This window comes from Phyllostomus hastatus, unplaced genomic scaffold (genome assembly GCF_019186645.2).
Source record: "Phyllostomus hastatus isolate PE091 unplaced genomic scaffold, TTU_PhHast_1.1 phas_contig_1162, whole genome shotgun sequence".
Taxonomy (NCBI): Eukaryota; Metazoa; Chordata; class Mammalia; order Chiroptera; family Phyllostomidae; genus Phyllostomus; species Phyllostomus hastatus.
The window spans coordinates 3156111-3175047 of record NW_025333537.1 but is presented as its reverse complement, the minus strand read 5'-3'; the positions used below and the strand labels follow the sequence as shown (position 1 = coordinate 3175047).

General features: G+C 51.5%; 1 protein-coding gene across 1 annotated transcript; it reads left to right on the top strand.

The window, feature by feature from the left end:
- Positions 1–4268: 4268 nt before the first annotated feature.
- On the top strand, positions 4269–17021 carry UNC119B (unc-119 lipid binding chaperone B). The gene is made up of 5 exons (XM_045842678.1): positions 4269–4562; positions 7536–7649; positions 9801–9912; positions 10035–10207; positions 12479–17021. Exons 1-5 carry the CDS (start codon positions 4319–4321, stop codon positions 12589–12591), a joined length of 756 nt encoding a protein of 251 aa, XP_045698634.1. The 5' UTR covers positions 4269–4318; the 3' UTR covers positions 12592–17021.
- The last annotated feature ends 1916 nt before the right edge of the window (positions 17022–18937 follow it).

The following is an 18937-nucleotide window of genomic DNA, read 5'->3' as shown; positions in this document are numbered from 1 at the left end:
TGGGTGGCCGCTCTGCAGCTGCCGCCTGAGCTGAATGGCACCTCACTGCCCCTCTGGCCCAGGAGGTGACTGTGCTTGGTTTGTCGCCAGCCACTTGTGGCAGTAAAAAATAACCCACTGGCGTTGGCTTTGGCCTTGTACTAAGACTGACCCTCCTGGGTTTCCTCACAGCTTCCACTGGAATCCGCCTATGGCTTCCTCAAGGCCTGGTCCCCAGCTGGTTTCCTCCTAGCTCTGACTGAGTGTTCTTTGCAGTCACTGCACTGTCCCATCCAGCGCTGTGGCTTCTCCCCGTTCCCTGTGCCTGCCCTCGGCAGTGGGGCCCTGGGGAGAGAGGCCCCTTAAATACATTGCCTCAGTGGCCATCAGATGCTGTCCCTGGTGCTAGCCTTGGGCTTTTATTGCTGTTTTTTATATCCTCTTCACACCTCTAGGGAAGACGTGGGACTAGCCTGACTTACAAATGAGACAAGGGCTCAGAGGGGATAAATGACCTGCCCAGAGTCCCCTGGCTGGTAAGTGACAGACTGAGGACCGGAACTCAGCTCCGTCTAACGACAAAGCCTGTGCTCTTAACGCCAGGATGTACTCTTTTTAAAAAAGAACCTTTGAATGTGGATAACCGATGAAGCCGGGTGACATTTTACATGGAGGTTTATAATGTTCTTGCTCTGAAAAAAGAAAGTGACCTTTTAAGAATCAGTGATACAAAATGCATAAGTGCATTTAGAAAAAAATTATATGGGGTGCGAAGTGTGAAAACTCATCCTTCCCATTCCCACTACTCCAGTCCCTGGAGGGCGGTACAGGTGAGTTTGGTGTGTGTCTTTTGTTACACATACACGTTTATATATATTTAAACATGTAATTACTCTGCACGTGTGCAAATGTTTCTTTAGAAATCCGTCACAGAACTACTGGATCAGATGGTATATTCATTTAAAATTTTGAAAGTGCTGCCCCCGACAAGGCTGCATGAATTTTCACTCACCAGTCTTGTGCGATGACTTTGGAATGTGCCAGAAATCCTTTTTGGAAACAGGCGGCATATAAATAATAAATGCATGCGTTTTCAGAACAGCCCTCGGTCAGGGAAAGAAGTGACTCTGGCAATAGGGGAATCCTCACTCTCAGCCCCAGCCCGCAAGGCCCGCAGCCCCAGCCAGGAACCATTGACGTGGATGCCGTGCGTGCGCCACCCTCAGGGAGGCAGTAGGAGGGGCGCCCGAACTTTGCAGCCTCTGCAGAAAAATACCCTCGATAATCTTGCTTCTCTTGGCCGCACCAGCTCTGGGCCCCACCTGACTGGCCTGATTCGAGGCGGGCTGCCTGGCTGCTCTGGGACTGCCCTGGAAAACAGGCACCGGCACACCTCTCACGGTGACAAAAGAACTGGTGAAGAGAGAGGGACTGGCTGGGCAGAGCACCCAGCCAGGTGAAAGGGACGCCAGCCTTTCTCCTCCAGTCCTCCCAGGTCTAGCCCTGGGGAGCCTCGGGGTCATGATTGAATGTGGTAAATACCAGTTTTCCTTTTTCCTTCAAATGGGGGTGTTAATGTATGTACTTTCCAAAATTTTTTTTTAATTTTTACTTTTTTTTGCATTCATCTTTATTTCTTAATTTACAAATTTACAACGTATATAATTTGTTTTCCAGATCATGAACAATGTTATCAAATGATTAAGTGCTGCATAAGAACACTTTTTTAAAAAGAGCCTTTAAAAAAAAAAGAGCCTTTTGACATACCTTAGGAAGAGTGGAAGTTACAGTCCTAATTTTCCCCACTCCTTTTAAAAAAGGTGACAGGTAAACACATTTTCTCTTTTTGTGTTTTCTGTTTTCTTAAACACACAGTCTTCTCCTTTTAACCACAATTCATGAATAAATAACTAGAGAGAGGACAGACCCCAAGTCCCTTAGAGGGCAGGATTTATTTATTTTTTTTCTTTGAACAGAAAAAAGTGATTGAGATTGAGGTTGCTTTTTTTTTTTTTAAGATTTTATTTATTTATTTTTGGAGAGGGAAGGGAGAGAGAAAGAGAGAGAGAAACATCAATGTGTGGTTGCTGGGGGTCATGGCCTGCAACCCAGACATGTACCCTGACTGGGAATCGAACCTGGGACACTTTGGTTCGCAGCCCACGCTCAGTCCACTGAGCTACGCCAGCCAGGGCTGAGGTTGCTTTTAATTTTGGGAGAAAACAAGGGTTAGCCTCTGCCTTCCAGAAATAGATCCAAAGATTTTTTATATATATATATATAAAAATACACCAGCAGCCCTCGATCACATGCTTGTTGCAATGAAGCAGTACGGAAGTAGCTCTAAATAGTGTCACCAATGAATAGACCCCCTGTAGTCCCTTCCAGCCTTCTGGTACTCTCCTTCCCAGAGGGAACCGTGGTGAACACTCGTGTCTATCTAAACCCCTTCCTTTGCAGTTCTAAATGCACATCTGCATATTTATATGCTTTTTAATTTTAAACAAATGAGATTCTGTTTTCCTGCCCCTCTTAGTATAGCTCTGAGACCTCTCCATACTAGTCCATACACATGGATCTCATTCTTTTAACAGTTGCATAACTTGAATACAACTGTAATCGAGAATTTTTTAAATGCTACAGATGGTCCTGCAGTAAAAATATTCATGCTTACTTGTAGGCTAAGTTCCTGGATGTGGAATTGCCGGAAGAGGGGCTAGTACACTTGTTACCATTCCTAGAAAGAGAAAAGCTGGGGTCCAGGTAACTCTAGTCCTGGTGCCCTGAGAACAAAGGTCCAGGGAGCAAATGAGTGGGAAGGGGCTGTGTAGGAAACCCCCTCTTGGTGATTCACTATCAAGGAACATATTACAGGTTTTGAAAAATTTTCAGTAACCACTCACTGCTGAGTGGTTTAAAAAGAGTTGTTTGCAAAGCGCGAGACTTTCATTCTTTGTACACCTCTATTAAAATGTCCTGAATGGTTTGGTAAGTGCTGCTCAGTGGTAACCTCTCGAAGACAGGACAGCATTTAGATAGTGACTTAGCCACACCCTGTCCCACCAGGCTGGGCAACTGGACTGGAGTGAAGTCGGGATTTTGTCCAGGAACCAGGCGAGGCCTGTCAACCCCTCCCAAGCTCCTCCCATCAGGTGAGAGGGACCCAGCAAGTCCTGAGGCTGACGGTGCAGGAGGGGGCAGTTTCACTCTGGCCTGTCTGACTGGGAGGCGAAGCCAGACCTGGCAGGCACACCGCATCAGTCAGGCCCAGGCGTCCAACACGGAAGAGTGTGGATCCAGAATGCCTAGAGAAGGAGCCACTTGTGCCGTGAGAGGGCAGCCTCCCTCCACCCCCTACCTACCTCCCATTGGTGAAATCGTGGTTAACTTCCAAGGTTCAGTGCAGAGGTCACTCCTGTGAAGCCTCTTCCTGATCCCCCAGCCCCCTCCTGTGCACTCAGGTAAGCGCCTTTGCTGTATGTACCTCTGAAAGCCGTCAACACTCTGGTTTGTCCCCTGGTTCATACTTACTGGGCTGGCCCAGAGGAAGGGCCACGTGATGAATTAGGTACTTCACGGTCTTCCCCAACAAACTGGGAACTTCTCCATAGCAGGGCTTTCCTTCTCTTATTCATTCACCCAATCAGTAATCACTATTGGGAACCCATTACCCAATACAGTGGTGAATAAGGCAGACTCAAATCCTTAACCTCCTTCATTTTATATTCCGTGTAGCCCAGCCCAGTGTCTAGCCTGAAGTCTGGCACAGTAGGGGTTGGCAATGACAATCTAATTGGAAAGCTGCCTTTGCATAGCAAGTACTGTTTTAACTTTTGTGTGCTACAGATTTAAAAACATTTTCTCGCCCTGGCTGGCGTAGCTCAGTGGATTACGGGCTGCGAACCAAAGTGTTGCAGGTTTGATTCCCAGTCAGGGCACATGCCTGGGTTGCAGGCCATGACCCCCAGCAACCGCACACTGATGTTTCTCTCTCTTTCTCTCCCCCTCTCCCTTCCCTGTCTAAAAAAATAAATAAATAAAATCTTTTAAAAAACACATTTTCTCAAGAGGCCTTGTCCACAACTTGTGTGACAGTCATATGACCGTACGAGGTATTTAAAAAAAACATCCGGGGTGACTTTGGGGACCTGATCGGCTATGAAGTACTAAGTTCGCAGACACGCCCAGTGCCCACCACCTGGCTGGAACAGGGCTGGCGCAGGGCGGCCGCCGTTGCCCGCCGGCCCCGCCTCGCCCCTGCGGGGGGTCCGCCCGGCCCCGCCCCCGCTCTCCATAGTTACGGCGCCCTGGAGGCGGCGGCCATCTTGGCGGCGGAGCGATGAGCGGCTCGAACCCGAAGGCGGCGGGCGCGGGGTCGACGGCTGGGGCCCGGGGGCTGGTGGCTAACAAGGACGAGAAGAAGAAGGCAGGCGGCGGCGTCCTGAACAGGCTCAAGGCGCGGCGGCAGGCGCCCCACCACGCAGCCGACGACGGCCTCGGGGCAGCGGTCACGGAGCAGGAGCTGCTGGCCCTGGACGCCATCCGGCCCGAGCACGTCCTGCGCCTCAGCCGGGTCACCGAGAGTGAGTGCGGGGCCGGCCGCGCCTTCCCCTCGCGCTGGGACTCGGGCCCCTTGCAGTTTGCGGTGCAGCCGGCCGCTCGCCGCTCGACCGGCCCGGGGTCCGCCCTGCCACCTTCCCCTCCGGCCCACCAGGCCGCGCTGTCCCCAGCGCCGTCGGGTCCGGCCTGCGCTCCCCACCGCCGCCTAGGCGGGGGTGGGAAGGGGTTCCTCTTGAGCTTGCCGGCATCCCCCTGAGCCTGTCCGCCGTTCGGGCTGGGCCGTTCCCCTTCTCAGCTGGACTTGCTTGCGTAGGGGACCCCTTAGCTTAACCGCAGCCTCCAGACCCCCCATCCTGGGAACCCCCCAGCCATCGGTGAAGTTCCCGCTTAGCCGGCCGCCTCACGCTGCTTCCTCGCAGCTCCCGCAGCCCAGACCCTACCTGCTTTCTCTGCGTTTCCCTCCGTTTCCCTCCGTGCGGCCCCTGCCAGCCCCTCCCCCCCTTCCCAGTCCGCCTCGGCCCCCTACCTCTTGTGGCCGCAAGCGTTGCCCCTTTGTGTGCAGGTGGGCTCTTCCTTCCTCAAACACATTGTCGGGGCATTTCATGCAAATTTAAAACAGTACCACAGCTTAAAAATAATAAAGTTTCCGTTTTTGTACAGTATCTTAAATGCAATCCTGCTTTTGACACTTGTTCGAGTGAATTAGAGTTTCAGAAATGCGTTTCTGGCAGAAAAATGTAACCATCCTACACCTTTTCAATGATATAAGGGAGGATGGGAAGAAATATATTGCCCACCCCCTAACCCGGGTCTCTTTCTCTTTTTCAGTTTTCTTCCACGCCAAGCCCTGATGTAATGTCCTTTCTCTTGTTACTTCCCTGCAAGAGTTTGCAGTCACCTGGTTAGGCCCTGCTTGCCCCGCCCCTCCCCCACCCCTCCAGCCTTCCGCCCCTGCAACACCAGCTCCCGCCACGGACCTGAGGCTGCTGTAGTAGTACTACCTGCTGAGTCGCTTTAGTCGTCAGCCCGGGGCTGCTTATTGGTACTTTGGGCGGCAGGTGGCTGCCCCAGTGATTTGGGGGTGGGAGTCTGGAGGGGGCGGGGGGGGGGCTTTGTCCCGACTGTATAAAAGGAAATTCCCATCTCCTAAAATAGTTTTAATTCGATTCTGGATATTTTGATTTCCCATTTTTCATCACTCTTTTGGGTTGGGACTGGCCTTTGCATGCCTGAGTAGATCTTCGGAAGGTCTTGCTGTTCACTTTCATTGAAACGTGAAAAAGCTGCCTCTGTTCTGACTCTGAAAGTAAAGAAGTGCTCATCGCCTGGTCTTTTTAAGCTCCTGCCTTATCCTGATATCAGCGGTGAATTAGGCCGGTCCCAGGCCCAGCCTGAGCAGCAGTCTTGGTAGACACTCAGGTGCTGTGTGGCAGCTTGGGGTCGGTGCTCTGCAGCTCACTGGAGAAAGCCATAGGTCAGAGCTTGGTGACCTTTGGATTTTGTTACTCTTCTTAAAATCTGTTCTCCTTTAGCAAACTGTTTATTTATTTTTAAAGATTTTAATTTTTAGCCATGGCTGGTGTGGCTCAGTGGATTGAGTGCCGGCCTGCAAACCAAAGTGTTGCTGGTTCATTCCTAGTCAGGGTACATGCCGGGGTTGCGGGCCAGGTCCCTAGTTGGGGGCGCCTGAGAGGCAGCCACACATTGATGTTTCTCTCCCTCTCTCCCTTCCTTTCCCTCTGTCTAAAAAAAATAAATAAATAAAACCTTTAAAAATTTTTTTAGTTGTTTTTGGAGAGAGGGGAATGGAGGGAGAGAAACATCGTTGTGCCTCTTTCACGCCCCCTAACTGGTGACCTGGCCTGCAACCCAGGCCTGTGACCTGACCCTGGGAATCGAACTGGCCAGCTTTGGGCTGGCAGGAGGATGTCCAGCCCCTGGAGCCCCACCGGACACTGGAGCAGGTTATTCAGTGAGTGCCCTCTAAAAGTATGGAGCTGATTTCAGCCTTCTTAGGAGTCACAGAATAACCAGCAGCTGTCAAGTTTGCCATCTTACTGGATGGAGAGACATGTGGTAAAACATGAAACAACTAACAAACAGGTGAAATAAGATGAAGTGCCCCAGTGAGTTGTGCAGAAGATGCTGTCAGGAGTTACTGCAGAAAGAAATCAGTGAAATTTTCTGTGATCGATAGATACTGTTTTGAGTAGCTGCTCTGGTAGTTGTGGGCTTTACTTCACGTTGGCCTAATGCCCTCACCACCAAATCTGCCCTGCCACCTGTGTAGGTGTGGCCCACCATCTGGCCACTGGATTTTGTATAACCCACAGGCTAAAAATGGTTCTTCCATTTTAAAGAGTTGGGGAGCGGGGAAGGAATGTCTTGCAACACGTGGTTCTATAAAATTTATACATCAGTGTCCATAAATAGTTTTACTCCAGTACAGCCATGCTCACTCACGTACGTGTGGTCTGTGGCTGCTTCTGCACTAAGTGACAGAGCTGAGTAGCTGCGACAGAGCCTGAGTGGCTGCAAAGCCTCATTGTTTGTGACCTGGCGCATTGCAGAAAAAGTTTACTGATCTCTGCTGTGTGGTACTTTGGCAAACAAATGCTTGTTAGCCATAAGATTAGCGTAGGTATTTTTAAATGAATTGTAAAAAAATTCTCATTCATGACATCCAAGTTGATAGATCATGAACGATTTGTACGCCATTTTTGAGGTGTTTCCAAAGAAAATCTTTTTTTACTCCTGTTTCTAAAAGTGTTATGATAATCTTTTATCCATACCACATCTATGGTATTTTTTTTTTCTTGGATCCCCTAGCTCTCTTCACGTGCAACTTTTCCTTATAACATAAATTTTTTTGTATATATCTCAAGTGAATTGTGTGAGAAAAAAAACCAGAGTTTGCTTCAAAACTTGAGAAATGAATGAATGGTCGTTTTGGAGAATTAGTTGACGGCACTGATCTTTCTCGCTCTCGTTTTCAGATTATTTGTGTAAACCGGAAGACAACATCTACAGTATTGATTTCACCCGCTTCAAAATTCGAGACCTGGAGACAGGGACCGTGCTTTTTGAGATCGCCAAACCTTGTGTTTCAGGTAGGCCTCTGTATTGTGACAGGCACAAGGCCTTCGGAGCTTGAGTTTTTGTGTGCTGCCGCATCCTGTGTCATGGACTCGGCGTGTCCTACTTCCGTGACCTCTTCCTGAAGCCGCGGCTGCCGGGCGTGCTGGTTTGAGGCTGTGCTGGGAGGCTGCTGTTGGTGCAGGTGACTGTGTTCCACAGCCTTCTGTTTGTCTCCACTCGTGTCACCCTCACGCCTCTGGGAGGGGTTACTCTCTCCCTTTTACAGATAAAGGAAACAGGCCCAGAATTTCCAAGTGACTTTCCTAAGGTCCTGTACTCTTTCAGCTTACCGTATTGCCCTCACTTAGGAAAGGAATCCTTGAAATTAAACTGTCACGAGAGCAGCTCACCTGAGCCTTGAGTCTTGCGGACACTCTAGAAAGGTGATACTGCGCATTCTGGTCCAGATCAGGAGGCAGTTTCATCTGGCGTCTCACTTTCTTTCCTTTAAACAGTGACTCCTATTTCCCAGTAAGCCCTGGTCTGGATTTTAATCTCCACCATCTTCTGGGCGAACATAAAGCCGGGTCTGTGAACCCATCTACTAGGGATTCCTTAAATCAGCCTTGAATAGTCCCTTCCGGTGCTCGTGATGCAGTTGCAGGGTGATTCATTCCCGGCTGCTGGACCACACTGTCTTCGGAGCGCATCACTGGAGATGTAGCGCCCCCTGGAGCTAGTTCTTAGGACACCAGCACAGATAACCCTTCGGAGTATCAACCGGGAGCTGTACTAACATATCTCTCTGCAAAGCTTTTCTCATCTGGTTTGCTACTCAGAAAGAGCTTGTAAATTTGTTAAGTCAAAAGACTTTCCTGAGAGTCTCAGCTCAGTCAGGTTAACTGCATTGTCAAGGGTAGAGCCGTGGTCTCCTCACGCCACCCAGTATTCTTTATGCTGTGTCATTGAGTACCGACCGAGGCACGTAAGGCTCAAGCTTGTGGGCACGCAGTTTGTGCGGAGGGTCAGGGCCCAGGGTCCTGGGCCTGGCGTTCACATCCCTAAACCACGTGTCTTAGTTCTCAGGATGGTTCGAGGACCCTGGAACCACTTCCCATGTGTGGATTTGAGTTAAACTGGGCTCAGAATAGTCATTTCGGTACGGAACTGAACTGTCTCCAAAATGTCTGCTTCAGACACTATAACTAGGCCTTGCTGTTTAACCGCCCAGTCTGTGGCTTTAAGGGTCTGGATTCACTTGGAGTGTGCTCGCAGGGAGGCAGTCCCTCCAGCTGCACCTGGTCTGAGAAGATTTGGGTGACTCTCTGGGTCACAGGGCTGGGGCCGGGGCTCCAGAGTCTTTGGGTGCGGGCCCTACTCGTGCTGGTGGCCCATTGCTCTTGGGCTTGTCACAGCCAGAGATGTTCGACGCTAGAAGCACCTCTCACGTTGTACCCATGTTCAGCCTAGACCTAGAGAAAAGGTCCTTGCCGGACGCTGGGTGGCTGCTAGAGGGAACTATCTTTGTTCACAATGGGATGGCTTTCCAATTCATCCTGCAGATCTTTCCTGGGTTCAGGAATGGACTGGACTAGAGACCGACACTACCCTTGTGGACCCCCATTCTCGTCCCACACATCGGTTCATTGCCAATCTGCTTCCCCCTTTCCCAGGTCCCCGTTGGGCCCGGTGTGGCCTGGAACAGTCATTAGGCCACGGAAGTACAGTACTCCGAGGCTGTAGGTCAGAGTCTTCCGTTTAAAGAACAGAACTCTTCGGGGGGTTGCCTTTGCTGCGGTCAGAAATGTCTGTGCGCTCCGAGGGGACCTCTCGACGAGCTGCAGCTGTCGTGGTCTCACTCTTTCCGCTAGCGGCCAGTGCGTCAGCTTGGTCCCCAGGACTTCCGCCAAAGGGGCCTGGATTCCACTCTCTGCTCCCTGTTTGGAGGACTTGGGACATGATGCTTAACCTCTCTGGGCCTGCGCTTCCTGATCTGTAACATGGAAGTGATAGTAACACCTCACAGGGCAACTGTGAGGATTCTCTGTAGCGTGTAGCACAGGACCGGCATGTAACAAGCGCACAGCAAATGCCAGCCACCCCGCTGTTGGTATTAGTGCCGTTAACCGATTGCGCAGTTCAGAGAGACGGTGCACTTAAGCCCCGCCTCTGCCCACTTTCAGACCACGAGGAGGACGACGAGGAGGAAGGGGGAGATGTGGATATCAGCGCAGGGCGTTTCGTCCGATACCAGTTCACACCAGCGTTTCTCCGGCTGCGGACGGTCGGGGCCACGTGAGTACCGGTGTTTCCGGAGGGTGGGGCATCTGCGTGTCTGCAGGGGAGAATGTTCTCTGTTGGGTTGGCTGGGGAGGAGGGGGGGGACACAGTGGGGCTCACAGAGATTTATTTTGTAGGGTGGAGTTCACTGTGGGAGACAAACCTGTGTCAAACTTCCGGATGATCGAACGGCACTATTTCCGGGAGCGCTTGCTGAAAAACTTTGACTTTGATTTCGGCTTCTGCATTCCCAGCAGCAGGAACACGTGTGAACATATCTATGAGTTCCCCCAGCTTTCTGAGGATGTCAGTACGTATCCCCTGGCGGGCACAGCAGTCTAGGTGCACGGGCCAGAAGGACGACCCTTGAAATCCACCTGGTCCCATGCCCTCGTTTTGCAGAGGAGGGAGATAGTGGCATGATGCATCTCTGGTCATTTGACCCCAGGCTTCTCATTTCCTGTGGCTCCTGTCACCGCCCGTGTGGGAGCATGGAAGGTTTTAGTAACACAGGACATCCCTTTTAGATGCCTGCTGTGGGAAAGAGTGTGGCTGAGGGAGATAAGAGGAGGCCGGACAATTCCTGGGACTCTGGTGAGATAGAGTGCCTCCCCCACCCACTGTTAGCCGTGGTTTCCCGCTGGGTTCTCGGCATCTGCTCGGCACTCTGACTTTTTCCTTAGTCACAGCTAGACATGACACGGGGCTAAATGAAATGGAATCATAGGCCTGAGGACCTCCTCTTGCCCGTTCCCTGCAAGCAGAAGGTTGATTAGATGGACTACTAGAGTAGAGCCAGCAGGAAGCAGGGAGCTGCTAGAGGTGGCGGAGCAAGAGGAGCACGTGGAAGCAATGTCGTACGAAGGCAGATCCCGCAGTCGCATGGAGCAAGAACTGGGGGAGGCACCGGAGAGAGCAGCTGGGGCGAGGGAAGAGATGGGCCTCGGAAAGGGAAAGAACAGGCTTTTTTTTTTTTTTTAAGATTATATTTATTTATTCTTAAAGAGAGGGAAAAGGAGAGGCAAAAAAGAGGGAGAGAAACAGCCATCAGTTGCCTCTGCGCCCCGAACTGGGGACCTGACCCGCAGCCCGAGCACAAGGTGTCGTGACTTGGAGTTGAACCGGCCGCACTTGTCGGTCCGCAGGCCGGCGCTCGGGCCACGGGGCCCCACCAGCCAGGGCAGATCAGGCTTTTCAGTTTCTACGGCTTCGGTCTAGCTCTCAGGTTCGCTTCCTCATTTAGTCATGACGGGAAATTGCTGCAGAGCAATGAGGATGTGAGTGGGATCTGTGTATAATGGCAGAATTTGCTTGGTTGTAGGGAAGGATTTACTTATACTGACTAGTTTTCTCAGTCGTGGGTCCTTAAATTTGTCGTATTCTGACAACCAGGTACTCTTTACTAGTGTGGCGGTGCTGGTCCCGGGGAAAACGAGGATAGCTGAGGCGTGGGGAGGGGTGTTTATGACCGCATTGGGTCGTGGTCTGAGCCCTGCTCCCTGAAATGGGCTGGAATCTGTAGACTTGCAAGAGAACATAATGGATTTCAAGTTTACCCAAGGCAACTATGACTTTTCCTCTTGAAACCGCATAAGCTAGAAGAGTATAGAGGGTAACATTCTATGTAAACAAAATAACTTCGGCCTGGGTAGGCTCAAAAATTTTAAACAATCAATTACCTTTTTCGAATTGTGCTGAAAAGTAACATTTCCTCCAGGGGACTCAAAATAGCATGTAATAATTAACTCCAAACTGGTCAGAGGTAGTGACTGTTCAGCTATCTTGACTTTCCAGCATGGTGAAAGAGGCCTGGGCAGTTGCCCGAGCAAACAGAAGATTTAAATCTGGATCTCAGGACAGACAGACCTTTTGCTGGATTATTTCTGAGTTAATGCCCTGAGCCGTTTCTGGAAAAGGCTCCTTGCCCTTTGCACCTTGCCCTTTCTCCCCCTGCACTTGTGTTCAGCGAGGATCCCTCTGGTTGCCAGGGGTGCCTGTGGGCGGCAGCACAGTGAGGCACAGCTTTCTGTGTTGGGACCAGAGTGTCAGGGGAACAGACCAGAAACACTGAGTGAATAAGTTGCTGTAGTCCGTGTTGGCAGAAGGGCAGGCACATTCCACTGAGTGCTGGCGCAGAACCCAGGCGGGGGATGACTGAGGTCAGAGATTCATCGCATCCGTGTGTTTAAGTGGTATCATGTTTGTTTGTTTAAGAGAGGGAAAGAAACATACATCACTGTATTCTTCCACTTATTTATGAATTTGTTGGTTATTTCTTGTGTGCGCCCTGACCCAGGATTGAACCTGCAACCTTGACGTATAGGGACAATGCTCTAACCATCTGAGCCACCCGGTCAGGGCCTCGTGTTCAGTTTCGAGCCCTCTGTGGTCCCCAGTTCTCTCCAGCTGTCAAGGGCTGGCTCTCTCTGTTCTGACCTCACTGTTCTGGGGCAGTGTACCCACATTTTCTGGAAGGACCAGCTTATGAATTTTAGAGGGAGTACTGAGTTTTTTTTCCACCTAGCCCATGGGGCAGACTCACATATTAAGCCTTTGCTTTTCTCCTTTTCATGTCCTGCAGTTCGTCTGATGATTGAAAACCCCTACGAGACCCGTTCTGACAGCTTCTACTTTGTTGACAACAAGCTGATAATGCACAACAAGGCCGATTATGCCTATAACGGAGGCCAGTAGCGGCTGCGGGCCTGGACTGGGGGGCGCTGTGCTGCGGCCCGTGGTCCCGGCACACGGAAGTGGTTAAAGCTGCTGTGTGGCAGCGCACGCCTGGAACCTGGCCCCGGGAAGCCGAGGCTGGGGCGGCAGCTGCCTGTGCTCCGAGAGAGGTGCCGAGCAGCACTGTGTTTCCTTCCCCAGTGTTTTTTTCCTCCCTTTTTGCCCTGCCCCTTAGGTCGCAGAGGTACTGTATAGTAAAGTAAAAGGTTAGGTTAAGGTTCCTGGAATCCAGATAAAAAAGAAAGTTTATTATCACGTAGTCATAGCTGCCAACTGGCTGTCCTGACCAGCCTGGGTCTCTGCGCCCGGGCGAGGAGGCGCCGGCCGGCCCGCCCGCAGGTGAGTGGCTCTTCTGTAGGTTCCCGGCGCTGTGGGAGGCCGCAGGGTCGGCCTCTTGCAGGCATCTCCTCTTATTTCCTGTGTTGCCATCAGCACAATCTGACCTCAGCCTGTGCATAGTTGTAAACCAGTTGGAAAGAAACTTGAAAGGGCATGGGGGGAGGGAGTGGTGCGAAGAGGTGAGGCAGTCGGGCTGGGTACGGCTGCCCACACTGAAAGATCCATTTTCTGGGGAGGCGGGCTCACCCCTCTGGCTTCCAGGGTCCTCAGCCGGCCCCTGGGGCTCCGGCGCGGTGGCGGCCTGGCAGTGCCTTCCTGCGCTTGTTCGAGGGGAGAGATGAGCTCACGCTGCTTCTCTGGGCTCCTGACGTTCGAGCACCTTCGGAAATAGAATGTCAGTTTGGCTCTTGGAACAGTAGTATCTCTCAAGGCCCGAGCAGGCGGCGTCGTTTTTGTTTTTGTTTTTTCTGTTCCATTTCCAGGCTCCCTTATGGGAGGTTTTATAAAGTGTCAGTGGTGGTCCCAGCATGTGTGATGTGCGGTTAAGACTTGTGACAGTGTGCAGTTCAGGCGCTCAGGGTGAATCTGGCTCGTGTCCGGGCTGGTGTAGTTACGAACCAGCAGCTGTGTGAAGGAGGCTTTTGATTTTCTCTGCAGCACAGCCTGGAGGAGTGGCTTCTGATGGGGCTTTGCCTCTAAAACTTTGTAGATTTCCTATTTAGGAGGATTTTTTCTATCTGCCTTTCTACTGATGTAGTTTATAGAACCATCCTGCCGGGTTGATCTAAATAATGCGTATTTGATCCTCCAGCCTTTTGGGGTCTGAGGCCCTCAGCCTGTTTCAGCTGGGTGAGTCAGAGAGGTGTGTTCCCAGAAAAGCCTCCTTGCACAGCCCAGCACCTGCATCCTCAGGCCCTTGTGGGACACGCTCATCTTCTCTCCCTGCGGCTGTCTGACTGCGGGAGCCGTGGATGGTCCACCCAGAGTCCCGGAAGGTTGTTGCTGTGGCCAGGATTTAGCAGTCATAGGAAAGTATCAATAACTGTAGGAAGGTCCCAGTTATGTAGTAATAGTCACTGTTGCTGTCACAGTGACGGTGACAGGAAAGCTGTTTCCCAAAGTGCTTGGGAGGAAGGCCGTGTGGTGGGGCCAGGGAGCGGGGCCAGCACGCGGCCATAGAGTCCCCATATTCACTGACCAGTGATGCTCCTGGTTTGGATTCTAGAGCGTGGGTGGCCTTGAACCTCGACCCAGTGCTTTGCGCCAGGCCAGGGGCTGGGCTGTGCCAGGTGCTGATGGCGTTCTCTCCGAGAAAGCCCTGGATTAGCCCTGTGAGACTAGACTGGATCCAGCCACTGAGGGAAGGAGGACACCGGGCACCCTGCAGACCGGGGCATCTCAGAACTGGAGCCGACTGCAAACCCAGGTGCCTTACTCGGGGCTCTGTCCCATCTGCTGCTGGGGAAGGCTCCCTGCCCCGGTCCCTCCCCGCTGGCGGCGGACATCAGCACTGCTCCCGCGCTGTTTTTCACTGTGGCCCCTCTAGCACATGGTTCTGTCGGGCTTCAGAATAGCCCCTCTGTACAGAAGCCCGATCGGGAGAACGTCTACTATTTGATCCTTAATAAGCACCTAGAATGTGGTTTCTGGAGCTGCCCAGAGCTCTGCTCAGTAGCATGTCTTGAAACTGTCCCAGGGCAGACTGCGCCCTGTGTACCACGGCTCTCACTGGCAGTGTTAGCCTCTGTGTGGAGGAGGGCCGGCAGGGCAGAGCGGCAGGCTTGAGTAGTGCCGCGTCCTCTTCCCCTGTGGCCTTAGTCTCACTGGAGACCTTCTTGAGGCCAAGTGCTCAGACTGCCCCGCACCACAGGGTTTTGCCATCTTCTGCACCTGAAGGTCTGGTGGTCTCTACCTGAGACTCTGGATCCTTGCGTCCAGCTACTCAGGAAATCTCTCGAGAAGCATTACCACTCTGGGGTGTTAACCAGGGTGAGTTTGAAATTTTGTATCTGAACTGGGGAGAGAATTGGAAGTCACGCTTTCTCTGAAAGCATCTAAACCAATCAAAAGTGGAGTCAGAACAGGAAGCCAAGTTAGCGAGGAATCGGACTGTTGGTAGCCATTATTTTGTGGGTGATACGATGGGAGGAGAAAGCGCCCCGCTTGGGAGCCCGCGCCCCCTTTTCAGAGCTGCCTGGCATCCGAGAGGCCGCTCGCAGAGGGAGCACATTCCAGTGGGCCGCCTGGTCCCACGGGCCCGCTGCCTGCACCCCTTCCTCGCCTGTTTTGCTCTTGTCCCTCTGCCTTGGAACCTCCTGGGAGGGAGCCTCTCTTTTCCTGTGAAGCCTTTGGCCCCAGACGTCCCAGCTGCTCCAGAGGTGGTCCCGGTTTGTTTTGTTCTGTGTTCTAAAGAGTAAAGAGGAACTAACAACACGCGTCAGCTCGACGTTGCCTTGCAGAGAAGGCGGTGCAGCCTGAAGACACCCACCGCCTTGGGCCTCCGATTCCCAGATAAGGGCAGTGCTTTGGGAATGTCGGGTCTGATCATAGTCACTCTCGAAATGGCAGTGACTGGGGAATCTGCCACTTCTTCCAGTTGAAGTGGAGCTCACCGTGGAGTGGGTTTAACAGGCTGTGCCTAAGGGGCGGATAGGGCAAGTCTTAACGTAGCGTGTTCTGCCGCCCTGGTAGGCTCCCAGGGTGCTCTCTTTTTCCTCTGTAAAATCACTTTTTTCTGGGGGTCATTGTCACCAGAAGGTCTGGGGAATGGGGGCCGTCTGTCTTAAAAATCAGCACAGACTCCCTGCAGGTGCACGAGAGTTCCTGACAGAGGGCGCCGCTGGGCCAGGTGCGGGAGCCTGGTCTCTGAACCGTCACGATGCACTCCGTGTTGCAGAACATCTGAGCCACGGGGCGGATTTCCCTTGCTTTACAGAAGATCATGCGGGGGCACCAAAGTTGTGAACGTATGTTTTTCCTGTGACTCTGTTTTCACAGACTGTGAGAAGCACCAGTGACCTGGTCTGTCCTTCCTCCTCTTTCCCCTTCACCTAAGGACCTCATTCGTTTTTATTTTTTCTGTTTTGCTAACTGTGTTATAACCAACAGAGGAGTACAGGGAATGCCCTGTACAAACACAATAAAGGTTCAAGATCAAGGTGTTCCTTTAAGCAAGGCTGAAGATTTCAGTCTCTGGTATTTGGAATTTAGGCTGCAATCCTCGTTTTGGGATGGACCACTGGGGTGTGGTGCAGTTCACTTTAACCAGATTTGAACAGAAGAATGGCCACTTGGCCCCGGCAGAAGTGGACGAAGTGTTTGCTTTCACGTGTCACGTAACTACCGAAGTTCCTCCCCATGATGCAGTGCCTGGTGGGGTTGTACTTGTCAAACTCCCCCCTTTTTTCCAAATTCCAACAGCAGGTTCATTTAGTGTTAACAGAGGTGGCAGGAGCGAGCCAGCCGGGCTGTGTAGGCTCGGGAAACACATTCCAGAGGCCGGAGCAGGGCCTCGGGAGAGAGGAAGGTGTCTGGGGGCAGAAGACGGGACAGGGTGTGCAGGTGCTGTGTGGTGGGATTGTGCTCCTGAAACCTCCGTACTTTGTTACCCGGTGCTGCCCAGTGAGTGCAACAAACAGGGGAGAGACGACAGTAGAAGAGGGAAGGGAAAGGTTTGGTGTGCTCCCGCTCCCAACAGGGAGCGTGCTTCTCTCACGGCTTAGCGTGGGCTGCAGCACCCGGCTCTGCGTCCTGTTTCTCCCACGCCCCAGTAGCACATTCCACGGAGTCCTGCTGCCTCTCCTCCAACACTGACATTGTCGGTCTCCGCCTTTCGGCCGCACGTGGGAACAGCGGAGCAGGGCTGGCTGGCTGACTGGCGCGAAGATCTGCTGGGGAGGGGCTGGCAAGGCTCAGCCCCAGCCGCTGTGGCACAGCCTTCTCCCTCACTCCAGTTTTCGCTGTCTTTGTGCCCAAAGTAAACTAGATGACTTATTTGTATAAAACATTATTTTGCCACAAGAGACAGAAATAAAAGAAAGACTTTCTCAGTATGTGACTCGCTTGTCTCCTGACTGGGCTCTTCAGTTGCTGGAGGAGCAGGTAAGGGGCAGGGTGGCCCTTCCGCACATAGTTTGAACAGAGCTGCTTTAGGGTGATTGGGGAATGGTGTTGGGCTTTGGTTTTAATCATTTTGCTTTATTTTGCTGGGGGCCTTCGAGAATTCAAAATTTCTATGCATATTTAAAAGGTAAGCCCTGGCCGGTGTGGCTAAGTGGATTGAGCACCAGCCTGCCGGTGAAAGGCCCCCGGTTGGGGGCCTGAGGAAGTAACCTGTGGGTGTTTCTCTCACACATCAACGTTTCTCTCCCTCTCTCTAAAAATAAAATCTTTTTTAAAAAGTGTGCTTTGACTACAGTAAAATTCACCTAGTTTAAGAGTACGGTTTGATGAGGGTTGACAAATGTATACAGTCTTATTACCCCCATCACGATCACAATACAGGGCATTTCTGTCACCCCAAAAAGTTCCCTCAAACCCCTGGTGTTTGTGGCCAGTTCTTCCGCGGATCTGTCCTGGAGAACTTGTACACCTTTCACATGGAATGTATGTCAGTGTTTAAGGTCACAGATAATTCACTTTATTAAAAAAAAAGAAACTTTTATGGTCACCTGAGGACACTTCATTGCTTTTAGAGAGAGAAACATTGATGTGAGAAAGAAGCATCGATTGGTCCCTCCTGTCCACGCCCGGACCAGGGATCCTGCACGTCCTGACCCAGGGGTCACACGCACCCAGGCCAGGGATTGAACCCGCAGCCTAGGTGTGTGCTCTGGTAGGGAATCAGACCTGCAACCTTTCAGTGACAGGATGATGCTCTAACCAACAGCCACACCGGCCAGGGCAACAATTCAGTTTTTTTTTTTTAATATTTTATTTATTTTTAGAGAGGGAAGGGAGGGAGATAGAGAGAGAAACATCAATGTGTGGTTGCTGGGGGTTATGGCCTGCAACCCAGGCATGTACCCTGGCTGGGAATCGAACCTGGGACACTTTGGTTCCCAGCCCGCGCTCAATCCACTGAGCTACGCCAGCCAGGGCTAACAATTCAGTTTTAAAATACGTCTGGTTTAAATGGTCTGGGGCACCTGCAGCAATCATTGGCCTCTGTCCATAAACGCCACTCACTCCTCTCCCACCTTCCTCCCCCAGGGCTCATGGCCCTGTGGGGTGACGGGAAGGTGGAGAAGACCTTAGAGCATTTGCCAAAGACAGTAATTTGTTTGGCTTTAAAGTACTGTGGACTAGAGGAGGCTTTCTTTTAAATTTAAGCATTTTATTATCTTTTTAAAGGAAGGAGAGGGAGAGAATGTGTGGTTGCCTCTCACGTGCCCCAGCTGGGGAGCTGGTCAGCTGGCATATGCCCTGGTTGGGATCAAACTGGCAATCCTTTGGTTTGCAGGCCAGCACTCAATCCACTGAGCCACACCAGCCAGGCAGGGCTAAGCCTTTCATTTAAAAAAAAAATATTTGCCCTGGCTGGTGTAGCTCTGGATTGAGCGCAGGCTGCGAACCAGGCATCACAGGTTCGATTCCCAGTCAGGGCACATGCCTAGGTTGCAGGCCATGACCCCCAGCAACTGCACATTGATGTTTCTCTCTCGCTCTCTCTCTCTCCCCTTCCTTCTCTAAAAATAAATAAAATCTTAAAAATATTGTATTAGTCAAGTGACTTGCATACAAAAAAAACCTTCATTAAAAAATATATTTTATTTATGCCCTGGCTGGCATAGCTCAGTGGATTTATCGCGGGCTGCGAACCAAAGCATTGCAGGTTCGATTCCCAGTCAGGGCACATGCCTGGGTTGCAGGCCATGACCCCCAGCAACTGCACATTGATTCTATCTCCCTCCCTTCCCTCTTTAAAAATAAATAAATAAAATCTTTAAAATATATATATATATTTTTA

Coding starts and splice junctions, on each gene's coding strand:
- UNC119B (XM_045842678.1), top strand. CDS start 4,319: ATGAGCGGCTCGAACCCGAAGGCGGCGGGCGCGGGGTCGACGGCTGGG. Junction 4,563..7,535: donor CCTCAGCCGGGTCACCGAGA/GTGAGTGCGGGG, acceptor TCTCGTTTTCAG/ATTATTTGTGTAAACCGGAA. Junction 10,208..12,478: donor CCAGCTTTCTGAGGATGTCA/GTACGTATCCCC, acceptor CATGTCCTGCAG/TTCGTCTGATGATTGAAAAC.